Source organism: Chinchilla lanigera, unplaced genomic scaffold, assembly GCF_000276665.1.
Source record: "Chinchilla lanigera isolate Chin_1 unplaced genomic scaffold, ChiLan1.0 scaffold00014, whole genome shotgun sequence".
Taxonomy (NCBI): Eukaryota; Metazoa; Chordata; class Mammalia; order Rodentia; family Chinchillidae; genus Chinchilla; species Chinchilla lanigera.
In genome coordinates, this window is record NW_004955415.1 from 1,208,033 (window position 1) to 1,219,915 (window position 11,883).

Below are 11,883 nucleotides of genomic sequence, written 5' to 3' on the forward strand. Positions count from 1 at the left end.
CTGCAAAGAAAGAAGTCGAAGAGGCTCACCCAGCCAGGAAAGGGATATGAAGTAGTGCTGGAATCACAGGCAGTCCCACTGCAGTATATTCTGTCATCCAACTGGGAGTACTATGTGCCTTAAAAAAACTAATACAAGCTTATGTTCAGAGAAAAACATGGAGTTAGGAAAACTGTTAATTTTGGGGTAGAAATGATTACTACTAAATATAAATGAACAAATATATGCATATATATGTGCATATATATTTATTGATTTATTTATACTTCTGCATAACTTGGCATTTATATATAACAGAAGACTTCTATCTCTGATAAAAATTCCTCAATTTTTCAAGTGCTGATTAACTTTTACAAATACCAGATATCCATTAAATATTTCTAAAGTTGTTTTTTAGTGATTTGCACAGTGATACAGCAGCATGTTTAAAATTTATGTGTTATGTACAACGTCAGTTTATTAAAGTCATTTCTGCTATATAAGTTATAGTTTGACATTTTCTCAGCTGATTTCAAATATGAAAGTTTTCAAAATATTATAGTTTTAAATAATTCCACAGGAATAAAATTTCAGGGTGAATGTTAATCATTTACCCTGTAGTGTCTAAAATGGGTTTGCTTTTTTAAATCTTGAAAATTCAGTGTAGAAAGTATTAACCTTCAGTCTTGATCATTTTTCATGGACTGTTGTTTCATACTATGTTTTGTTATAAATGTGCTTATTTACATTTTCATTATTTTATAATGTAAAGGCAATTAACTTAATATTTTGTGTTTTTTAAACATAATCTAGATGAGGAAGAGGATGGCAAGACTCCAACTCAACCACTGTTGAAAAAAGGCAGGCATTTTTCATCATTTTATTTTAATCCTTTTTTCCATGCTGTTAACACTTTAACTCCTACCTTATTATTTTCTTTTTCTACCTTAGTTCTTATTTCAGGATGAGGTAATGATCTTTAAATGCAGATTATAAAATTATTAGTCCAAATAAAAGTTACGTTTTCCTGAAGACAAGGTGATATATCTCAGAAAAATTCTTTTAAATCATCAATAGTTCTGAAATACTCAAATCCAGAAAGTTAGTATTAATTATTTTTATTTTAAACTGCATGGTTTAGATAAGTAGGGACACTGAAATAGGCTTGTTTATTTACAGTGTCACTTGCGTTCTTTACCATCAGTTCTACCCAGCCAACTCCTCAGCTTTGATACTAATATATTTTTCATTTCAAAAATTACAATATTTCTCACAGTCTTGCTGCGTTTGGGAGATACACAGTCATGTCAGCGTACATGAATTTTATGAGCAGGAGATAGAGGTGAGAGTTACGGAGCAGTGTGGTTTGGTAGCCATATTATTTCATCATGCAAAATCATTTGTCATGTTTGCATACATCCTGGCAGCATGAAAAGTGAATGACAGACATTTTGCAAGAGATTTCCTTTTGTGGATTTCTTTTGAAGTCTTAGTATAGGAATTTCATGATAGTCATCTTGCTTGTTCACAGAACCAGTGCTGTTCTTTGTTTTTGTTCTGACTCCCTGGGAACATGCATGGGAACTCCTTTGAAATACTGTCCTTGGCACCTACAGTAAATAGGTACCCTTCCAAGGAGTCCCACCATCTTTCTGTGGTTAACAGAAAGATGTGGTGATCTGTCTTTAGAATTGGGCCACATATTGAGAGGACACACAAAAAAGATAAAAGATGAGGGGAAATTTTTCTCAGACCAGGGTTTCACTGTGATGATTGTACATGTATTTGTATGTCTCCAACTTCCTTCTGTCATTTATGTTACAAATAATTTTTTATTTAAAAAATACCTTTTGAGCTTTATATTACTGAGATACAAGTTCAAAAAGGAAATACTCTTTCAGAAATATTTTTTATTTATCCATTTAGCCTGGAATAGCTTTCCAGAAAACCAAAATCTAGCAGTCAAGTACAATTTTTGATTGGTACTTGTGATTCTCGTACGTTTATCAGAATACTTCAAAATACTAGAAATTAGACAAGATAATTCAAATGAATTTAGTTGTGATATTTATATGTAGCTATTTTAAAGTATATTTAAATTATAAAAACTTGCAAGCTTATGATGGATGCCATATACTATATGCATTATGAGCACACTTGAATATATAAAGTAGGAAAATTGTAAGAATTAAGCAAAAGAGATTTAATACTTTCCATACATCTATTTTTTCTGCTTAATCCTTTAGAATCCAAGGGCCCTCTTGTACCTTTAAATGTAGCTGACCAAAAGCTTCTTGAGGCTAGTTCACAGTTTCAGAAAAAACAAGGAAAGAATACTATTGATGTCTGGTGGCTTTTTGATGATGGAGGTAAGATCATTGATAAATTTTCTAAATAATTTAAAATTTACTAAACATAGAAGACTGGTACTAAGAAATGGCATAGGCTTTTTACTCATCCTGCACTCTGTCCAGGTTGTACCACCGGGCTCAGACAGCAGCAGAGTTAGCTAAGAGTTGGGCAGTGGTCAGGTCTGTTGAGGTTTTCATTATGGAAGTTGCTCAGTCCTGGAGGTTTACCCCGTAACATTTAACATTACAAGCCCTTGTGTGATGGTCCCTTGGTTGAGAATGATATTCAATGTTTTGTAGTTTCAAGTTGTGTATTTTTGGCAGAAATGTCACAGTAGCAGTGCTGTGCTCTTATATCTGTATTTCCCTAGGGGACACATGGTGTTGATTTATTCCATCACTGAGAGAGTGTACCTTCACCCTGGAGTAGGGTGTTTTTCTACAGATTTACCCACTGAAAAGTTGCTTTTTCCTTCTCTTTATGACTACAGATATGGTGATTCCCTCGAAGCTGTATAAGCTATATAAAGCTATATATAATGATTTTACCATCCCATCATCTCTTTCTCAGTTATTATTAGCATTTACTGAAAGGAAGAGCGTTCTCTTGTTGTTTCTATCAATGTGTGCTTAGTGATTTATATTTACTAATGGGGTACAATTTGTTGCTGTCATTACTGTTAGAGTTGTCCCCGATTTAGCCAGCAGCATCCTCATTGACTAACTGCTGTAAACCATTTGTCATGGTGCAGGCATCTGTGGGTTCCTTTCTGACAGAAGATGATATTCCAGCTCAGTTACGTAGTTTTGTAGTTTCCCTGTACTGGCCATGAAAAAGAACCTTTACCCAAGGAGCTCTGCTACCTTTCCTAGAGAACAGTATTAAGAAGTAAATAGTGAATGGGGCAGTAGATACACTGCAGCTACTAGGGTATCGGTGGTGCAGGCTTCTCATGGACAGAGCTGAGAAGTAGATAATGTCTGTGTTATCTGTGTGCCTGGAGACAGAGATTGAAACCAACTCCAATCCAGCACCTTCCTTTTCATATTTCTCATTTCATTGTGAAACCTGGCTCCCAGTAAGGACAATAAATATATTCATTTCATTTCTTCAGTCCTTCTATATGAGACTAATTTCCTGACTGCCAGACTATTGTCCTATATTGCTTTATTCAAAAAGCCATAACTATAGAAGGTTTTCTCCTTGTTTAAGCCTGCCTGTCTGATAGCTTTTTGACTGACTTAAGAAATGATGAAAGAATTTTGTTTTATAACAAGATGTAAGTATGCCATTCCCTGCCTTTTATTTAAGTACCTTGAATAAAAAGTTACTGATTGAGATATTAGCATTTAGTAAATGACTTGTTCTATCTTTAATTCAGGTTTGACATTATTGATACCCTATCTTCTGACTACCAAGAAAAAATGGAAAGAATGTAAGATCAGAGTATTCATTGGTGGAAAGATAAACAGAATAGACCATGATCGGAGAGCGTAAGTTTATTTTAAATTGGAAGAGCATTAATCTAGTAGCACTTTTCTATCACAATATAGGTTTGATAGGCTGAAAACTAGACAGTCTAGAAAATATAAATCATGTTGTTTTGTCCTACACTGAAGCTAATAAAACTTCGTTCAACCCCTGCCCCCCCTTGCCCTTTGGAGACAGAGTCTCAGTATATAATCCAGGCTGGACTTGAACGCATGGAGATCCTCCTGCCTCAGCCTCCTGAGTGCTGGGATTGCAGGTGTGCACCATCACTCCAAGCCTCATTCTCTTTCATTTGATCTTCATATTTAAGATATAAACACTTAATTTTACTTAGATTTGATATTTATAATAGATTGACATTTTAGGTCTTTATTAAGCCCTTGTGGCTTTAAAGCAGCGCTTTTTTTCCCTTTTCATCAAAGGACATAGTACATCAGAAATAACGTTCATGTACAGGGTGCCTGGTGTGGACTGTGAGACCGCAGCAGTGTGGGTGCTCCTGTGTGCCCTGCTCCTCTTCATCTGCAGCGCCACAATGCCAGCTCTGTCTTTGGTGCCTACGACATGCATTCTCGTCCCTTAACCTTGGCCTTTCCTTCCCATTTCATGTGGGGAGCAAAGTTTTGGCCATCTGATTCCTCCACCAACGACTTCTCCATGAGCTACTGTGGACAGTACACTTGTCATCTTGTGGCAGTCAGGGCCCTTGACAGTCCGCCCGCCCATTCCCTCTGTGCTTACCTGGCCTTCCTCCAGATGAGCCTGGGCTTCGGTGTGCACCTGTGCAAGCGCGTAGCACTGCTGTGGCTTCAGCCTTTCATGGCTTTGCCTCCTCCTCAGCTGTACATAGTTCGTCACTTGCTCCCCTCTGCCACACACCTCTGTTTAAATAGTCCATTTGTTAAAGCCCCGTGTAGTTTTTCAGAACACAAGATCCTGGTTTATATCTGGTCTCCTTCTCCCTCCCTCACCCCTAATTATTTGCTTTTATTTCTTCCTTTCTTTAAATTTTTTTGACTTTGTTTTTGAGACAGGGTCTCACTATGCAGGTCATGCTGGTCTTAAACTCACTATATAGCTCAGGCTAGCCTCAATTTACAGAGATCCCCCTGCCTCAGCCTCCTAAATGCTAGGATTACAGTCATATACCACCATGCCCAGCCGTAATTGTTTTCTTTCTGAGTCACTGTACACTTGATGCCACACTTACCTTTCTGGCTTGTATTTATTTTCTTTTTTTTTTTTTTCCCCGGTACCAGGGATTGAACTCATGACCTTGCACTTGCTGGGCAGGCGCTGTGCTGCTGAGCTAAATCCCCAACCCCTGTATTTTCTTATATTTGAGTTTGTGGGCTCTGTAGTATTTAGCATATTATACTATAGGCTATTAGATGCCAAAATTCATCTGAGTGTTTATTCATATTCAACAGTGACGTATCTAAGAAATCTTAGTGATGCATTTAGTAGTTAAACCTATAGCACATGTGTTTTCTGATAAGCATTCTTATGGGAAAAATAATCTGAAAATAATTTTAAAGCTATTTACTGTTTTTCTTTGTAAAGCTATATCCTTACTGATATAATTTAACTACCACTAGCTTTAAAAGCTAGTTGCCATTCAAATTGTATTATTAATGTCTTTCTCTGTCCACCCATTCATTATTAGATACAAAGAAGAGATTCATAGAAAGTAAAAGAATGTAACAGTAGTAGTGTTAGGCAATTTAGACATCTTCTGTGTGAATGAGCACTGTGCATTAGTTTACCTCATAGTGCTTTCCTGTAAGTCATGCTTTTGTTTATTTTGTTTTGTGTTTTGAGATAGGGTTTCACTATACAGCTCAGCCAGTCCTTGAACTTGCCATGATTTTCTTGCCTCACCCTCCTGAGTGCTGGGATTATAGGCATGCACCACTACGTCCAGCCATGTTTTACAAACTAGTGTTTAGTTTCTTAATATTTAGTATTTAGGGTTTTTTTCCCTGCTTTTTTTAAATTACGTAGATTGAGCCCTATGTAGGATAAAAATATTCATGCAAACCTTTCATGTATCTAAATGCTATTCACTTGTGTTGTAGGATGGCTACTTTGCTTAGCAAGTTCCGAATAGACTTCTCCGATATCATGGTCTTAGGAGATATCAATACCAAACCAAAGAAAGAAAAGTAAGTTGTTGGATACATTCTGTACAAATTTTGAGCCCTTTTATGAATGGCCTGTACAGATAATTGGACTTAATGACTTGAGTATTTTCCTCCTGCTTTAATATGAAACCAATTGATAGTTGGCTCTCTAATAGTAGATACTAAGGTAAGTGTCTTTGTTATAGTAGCACTTTTGGATCCAGAAATTCTAAAATTTTTACTGTCTGTCCTTTCCTCCCTTGAAAATGTTCTTCTATATTTTCTTGTGTTACTTTCACTTATTGGTATTTGAGTTGTGAAAGCTCTTGGTGTTTTGAGGAAACAACTTTGTGCATTCGAGATGAGCACTCTACTACTGAGGTACACCCCTGGCCCACACAGTTCGACTTACTCTTCAAAGGGGTCATTTTGGAACTGTGCTATATACTTTGCTTAATTTGAGAAGGTGGCCACAGGAGCACAGAGAAGATCTACACTAGTTTCAGTTTTATTATTGTCATTGCAGTTCTAAGTTTCTGAGTTCTATGGACTACAAGTAGCTATTTTCTAAAGAAATTACCAAAGTGATTATTACGGCTGCAATGTGAAGGAGCACATAATAGACAAGAAGCACTAACTTTGTTGTAATTTAAGATTTTTCCCTTACGTAATTTAAAATAGTCAATATTCTCTCAAGTATTGTAGCATTTGATGAAATGATTGAGCCATACAGACTTCATGAAGATGACAAAGAACAAGATATTGCAGATAAAATGAAGGAGGATGAACCATGGCGCATAACAGATAATGAGCTTGAACTCTATAAAACTAAGGTATTTCTGTTTCCTTTTCATTAATCTTCCATGTGCTTTAGGGGAAGAAAAAACAGAATTTTCAGAGACTCCGGTTTGACATGGGAGAAACCATTTGTGTGAATTAAATCCAGTTTAAGTCGGGCTTATATGTGAATAATGGAAAACATTTCTAAGTAGAGGAGAGATACATATTTTTATTATGCCAAAATTTATTACGGTTTGTTTTGTCTGTGTACGATTTTGTGAACTATGCTAGCTGTTGCTTGGTGCTGAAGGTTGAAACCAGGGCCTTGCCCATGCTATTCACGCACTCTACCATACCACTGAGCTGTGTCCTCAGCCCTGAATTATGCTAAACTAATTTTCAAGTAGTTTGGGAATTATTTCTGTCTTGTTTTCATTTCAGACATACCGGCAAATCAGGTTAAACGAGTTATTAAAGGAACATTCAAACACAGCAAATATTATTGTCATGTAAGTACTATCTGTATTAAGATTTCCTTAGCTGTTCATTTTATGATAATGTACTATACTTTTAATTTCTTTTTGAAGTACTTACCTGTATAGCACTCATTAATGATTTAGTGATTTATAAAAAAGGGAAAAACAAACTTAGTTGAATATACTTTGCTTTGAGCATCTGAAAAAATCACTTAAATTAGGAGAAAAGAAAAATTAAAACCTGTTAAGCTTACATGAGTCTAAGCAATTCTTTATCATAATAGGTTATGCTAGGTTTCTTCTCTTTATTTTTTCAAAATTTCTTCTCTTTGGAAATACTGTGGCCTAGTTACGAAGCGTGTGTGGAGTAGGAGCCCAGAGAGCTTCCTCATGGAAAAAATCCCATGGAGTTATTTAGGGGATTACATTGGAACAGCACTCCTATGGAACCCCCATCTCCAAATGTTTTCATATAGTTCACATGTGCTTGCACTGAATAGAAATGCTAATGCCTATTTTGGCTATTCTACTGAGGTAGGTTAACTAGATTTTACTTGTACCCACATTTTTTCAGTCCTGAAGCCTCTGTTCTTATATAAGTAAGCAAAGCTCAGACTTTCAGAAACCATGTCAAATAATGAATAAAGCATACTAAAAGAGCTCAGTTAACGAATACTTAACTGTTGCATTAAGTTTCAAGCTTTGCTGTTGGCAGTGGAATCTGTTAACACATAGATCTTTAGAGAAGAACTTCAGATTAGCTGATCTCTACTACATAATCTATAAATAGAAGTTAAAACAAATAAGATAAAAAATAATAATACATGACTATCATGTATCTTAAATAGCTTCTGTTTTCCAAATTCTGATACACAAATATCCCTGTGTCCTCAAAGAATACCATCTAACCTTGTTGAAGACCCCGAAGCTGGAGATTTAGGTGCAGGTGTGGTTTTCCTGTATTACAGTTTATAGAAATACTTGTTTGCTATTCTTATGAACAAATGTTTAAAAAAACTTCTGTTTTAATCTAGGAACATGAGAATATGGTAGGTCAATTCTAAATGCAGTTTCCCTCTCTCAGTATTATTTAATTATAGCAATTTCTAGGTGGTTATTGTGATTTAGTTAATAATTTTTATCTCTTTTACTCAACTTAAAAACATTGTTTAATGTCCTTTCTCTTTGATCCCAGGAGTCTCCCGGTTGCACGAAAGGGTGCTGTGTCCAGTGCTCTCTATATGGCCTGGCTGGAAGCTCTGTCTAAGGACCTGCCACCAATTCTCCTGGTTCGTGGGAATCATCAGAGTGTCCTTACTTTCTATTCCTAGACGTTCTGCACCGTAGACTGCCCTCAAGAACGGTACTTCAGTGCCTAAAGAAGTGACTGAAATCTTCGATGGATGACACGTTAACATGACAGTGGCAAACTGACTTTTCTTTCACTATTTCATTAATTTTGAAGCACACAGGAAAGTTTCTCCATTGATATGTGTATGGAGAGTTTAGTTTTAGTCAATTCCATATTTCAATTTTTATGAATGGTGATTCTCTCTTGTTGGACTGAAGTTCATAAGAGTAAAGTTTTCCTTTGCTACTTGAATAGCAATAAAAGTGTGATTTTTTTTTTTTTTTTGATAGATGAAAGGAGTATAAAAAGCCTTTAGCCTCGAGGTGCCTTCTGAGACTAACCAAATTTCATCCATATATCCTGTTTTTATAAATTTGTAGGATGTCAAACTTTGCCTTCAGATATTTTATTTCTAGTGTCTTTCACCTTAAAATGGACCCTACTTTTCATCTTCGATCGACCAATTAGTGTTGAGTACTGTATGTTTTCTATGTTTTGTAGAAATATCTGTTAGGTATAAAAAATGAGAATTAGGGCAGGCTAATGCAACATGGAAAGGGGGGCTGGGGTAACCAAAAGGTGAACCACAAGGTTAGGTGTGTGTGAGTATATGTAAATATAGAGTTAGAAAAGAAAAGGGCCAAGTTACCCTTTTAAACTTCCATTTGGCTGTTGTTCTGTCTTTACTTTTTTGAAACAGTAGGGAAGGTTGAAGATATACCTGTATTTCTGTTTGCTATGCTTAAAAATCACATGTCATTCTTTAAATTAAAATCAAGATCATTTGTATTTATTTTAAGAGATATTTATCCTAATTTGGACTTTCCCTCAAATCTGAGGGACTTTTAAGAAACGCTAACAGATTTTTCTGGAGGAAATTTAGACAAAGCAATGTTATTTAATAGACTATTTAAATAAGCACTATGTTGAATTTCACTATACTGTACCATTCTTTATAAATCATTAAAATAATGTTTGATCAAATGGTTAAATGGACCACTGGTTTCTTAGTGAAATGTTTTTAGGCTTAATTCATTCAATTTTCAAGTACACTTAGTCTTAATACACTCAGGTTTGAACAGATTATTCTGAACATTGAAATTTAATCCATTCTTAATACTTTAAAACTTTTGTGTTAAGAAAAACTGCCAGTTTGTGTGTTTGAAATGTCTGTTTTGACATCAGTCTACTAGTACAATTTTGACAGTGCATATGTACTGTTACTAAAAGCTTTATATGCAATTATTAATGTGAAGTTTCTCATTTTTTATTTGATTTCCTAAAAACATTTCAAGGGATTTATGTCTGCATATTTGTATGTGTGTGCATATACACAGATACAGATGTGTCTATGTAATGAAATTTATGTTGCTGGTATTTTGCTTAAAGTGATCATGGTTCGTTAAATTTTTTTTATTTTTGTAAACATGTTCAAAATCAGATCAGTAGATTGTAGGTTTCATGGAGAACAAAGGCAGTCCTTTGAAGGCCAGAGTGTAACTTCCACAAGTGTCATCCATTACAAAATGGAAAGCATTTCATCTACAATCTTTGTCAATGGTTCATTGGTAAGTTTCAGTGATGGAGAGTTGCACAAATTCTCATGCATCTTGATAGAAATCTATAAAAATTATTTTCAATGTTGCAGTAGTTTTGCTGCATGAGTATAAATTGGAGATCTCATTTTAATTCAAAATATTAAAGTGAAGTAACCAATTTTTCTAAATTTTTTCATACATTATAACTCACAGCATTGTTCCATTTGTTATTACAAGTTTTGCAGTTAAATTTAGGGAGACAGTGTAGAAATGTCATTCAGTAAACAATATCATGTGTGAATATTTTAAATGGTCAGTAGGGCATGGACTGAGTGCTGCTATTTTGAAATGTGCACAGGTACACTTCCTTTTTTGTTTTTATTTAAGGCTTTTTTTTCCATTCAGGAAAACATCATTGTGATCTGTACTGCAGGAACCAAATGTTATGCATCATACATGTGTGTATAAAGTACATAAATATATCTAAATATACATAATGCAGGGAGGGTGATATTGTCTGTGAAATAATATAAGAAAATTTTCACTTTTTAAAAAAACAGTGCATTACTTTCACTTAACACTAGACACCCGGTCAAAAATGTTCAAGATTGTTGTAGTGCTCTAAAAATTTCAACAATTCTTAAAGATGCTAGCTAGTGTTGAAGCTATTCGTTTGACTTTATTTATGCTGAATTTTGATTATTTTAATGCCAAGTTTTTAATTCTAATCATTGGTGACAACTTGGAAATAAATAATTACACAGTGGCATTTGAGTTCATTATTCCTATAGGTGAGAAAGCAAGAATGTTAATGTTAAGCTGATTAACGGTTAATTAAATCAAATATTTATTTGTTACGTTGTTTCCTTTGTATTTTAGGTTCCTATTACATTCTTTTTATATTGCTTGCTGACATTACATTTTTTAAGTCTATGGAAATAATTTAAAGATTTGAGCTCTGGTGGATGATTATCTACTAAGTTTGAAAATGTAATATTTTGATAATACTGTACTATAACTGTCACACAAATGCTTTTTTTAATGTTTTAACCTTGAGTATTGCAGTTGCTGCTTTGTACAGAGGTTACTGCAATAAAGCAAGTGGATTCATTAAAACTAGTCAAGTCTACTCTTGTATTTTAACCTGTTATAAGTCTAAGCCAGGTCTGTGTTTTTTTCTCATTTATGTAACTGTTCTTTTATGAATGTCTGTATTTTTTAATGGTTTTATCTTAATATCTGTGCCTTGGAAAAATTATTTGAAATTGTTCCCTATCCCTAAGCCTCTGGAATAATCACTCTTGATACTGACTGATGAACTCTATAAGGTATAGCTCATTATGATTCTTTAAAAATAACTTAGCTTCTCTAATTCTGCTTTATTTGGAGCCCAAATCCCTCTTTATGAATGAGGAAGCTAGAAGATTAAAAGGCATTCACAGTCCTTGAATTTAATCTGATTTGTTTTCTTCCTAAGATTTTTCACTAAGCTGATTTACAGTTTTATGAAAACATTTTTCCTTTCTCATTTAAATCCTAGAAGTGCGTTACAGAATAGTTATTTATCTCTCCTAAGAAAGCAGCTTGGAGCACATTAGGGAGTTTCCCAAGGTCATAGTAAATGAATGAAGATGTCAGCTTAGAGCACAGGTCTTTGATCTCCAGGCATTCCTCCATATGTATTCACTGATGCCTGATCTGTAAGTTAAGAGGGTTCTGAAAGACAAGTCACTCACAAGCCACTCACCCTATCTATACAAGTTTGCTGAAGTAATGCAGGTATGCAAATTACA

The 11,883-nt window shown here is 34.8% G+C and overlaps 1 protein-coding gene across 1 annotated transcript in view; it reads left to right on the forward strand.

The window, feature by feature from the left end:
• The window catches only part of Slc12a2 (solute carrier family 12 (sodium/potassium/chloride transporter), member 2), a gene marked incomplete at its 5' end in the record, with an annotated part of 80,945 nt that extends 69,736 nt beyond the window's left edge, over window positions 1–11,209 (forward strand). Inside the window, 7 exon segments of the mRNA XM_005381114.2 lie at window positions 793–840; window positions 2,226–2,348; window positions 3,713–3,824; window positions 5,901–5,987; window positions 6,643–6,778; window positions 7,167–7,234; window positions 8,397–11,209. Coding sequence (XP_005381171.2) covers window positions 793–840; window positions 2,226–2,348; window positions 3,713–3,824; window positions 5,901–5,987; window positions 6,643–6,778; window positions 7,167–7,234; window positions 8,397–8,532 — 710 coding nt within the window.
• Between the last annotated feature and the right edge of the window lie 674 nt (window positions 11,210–11,883).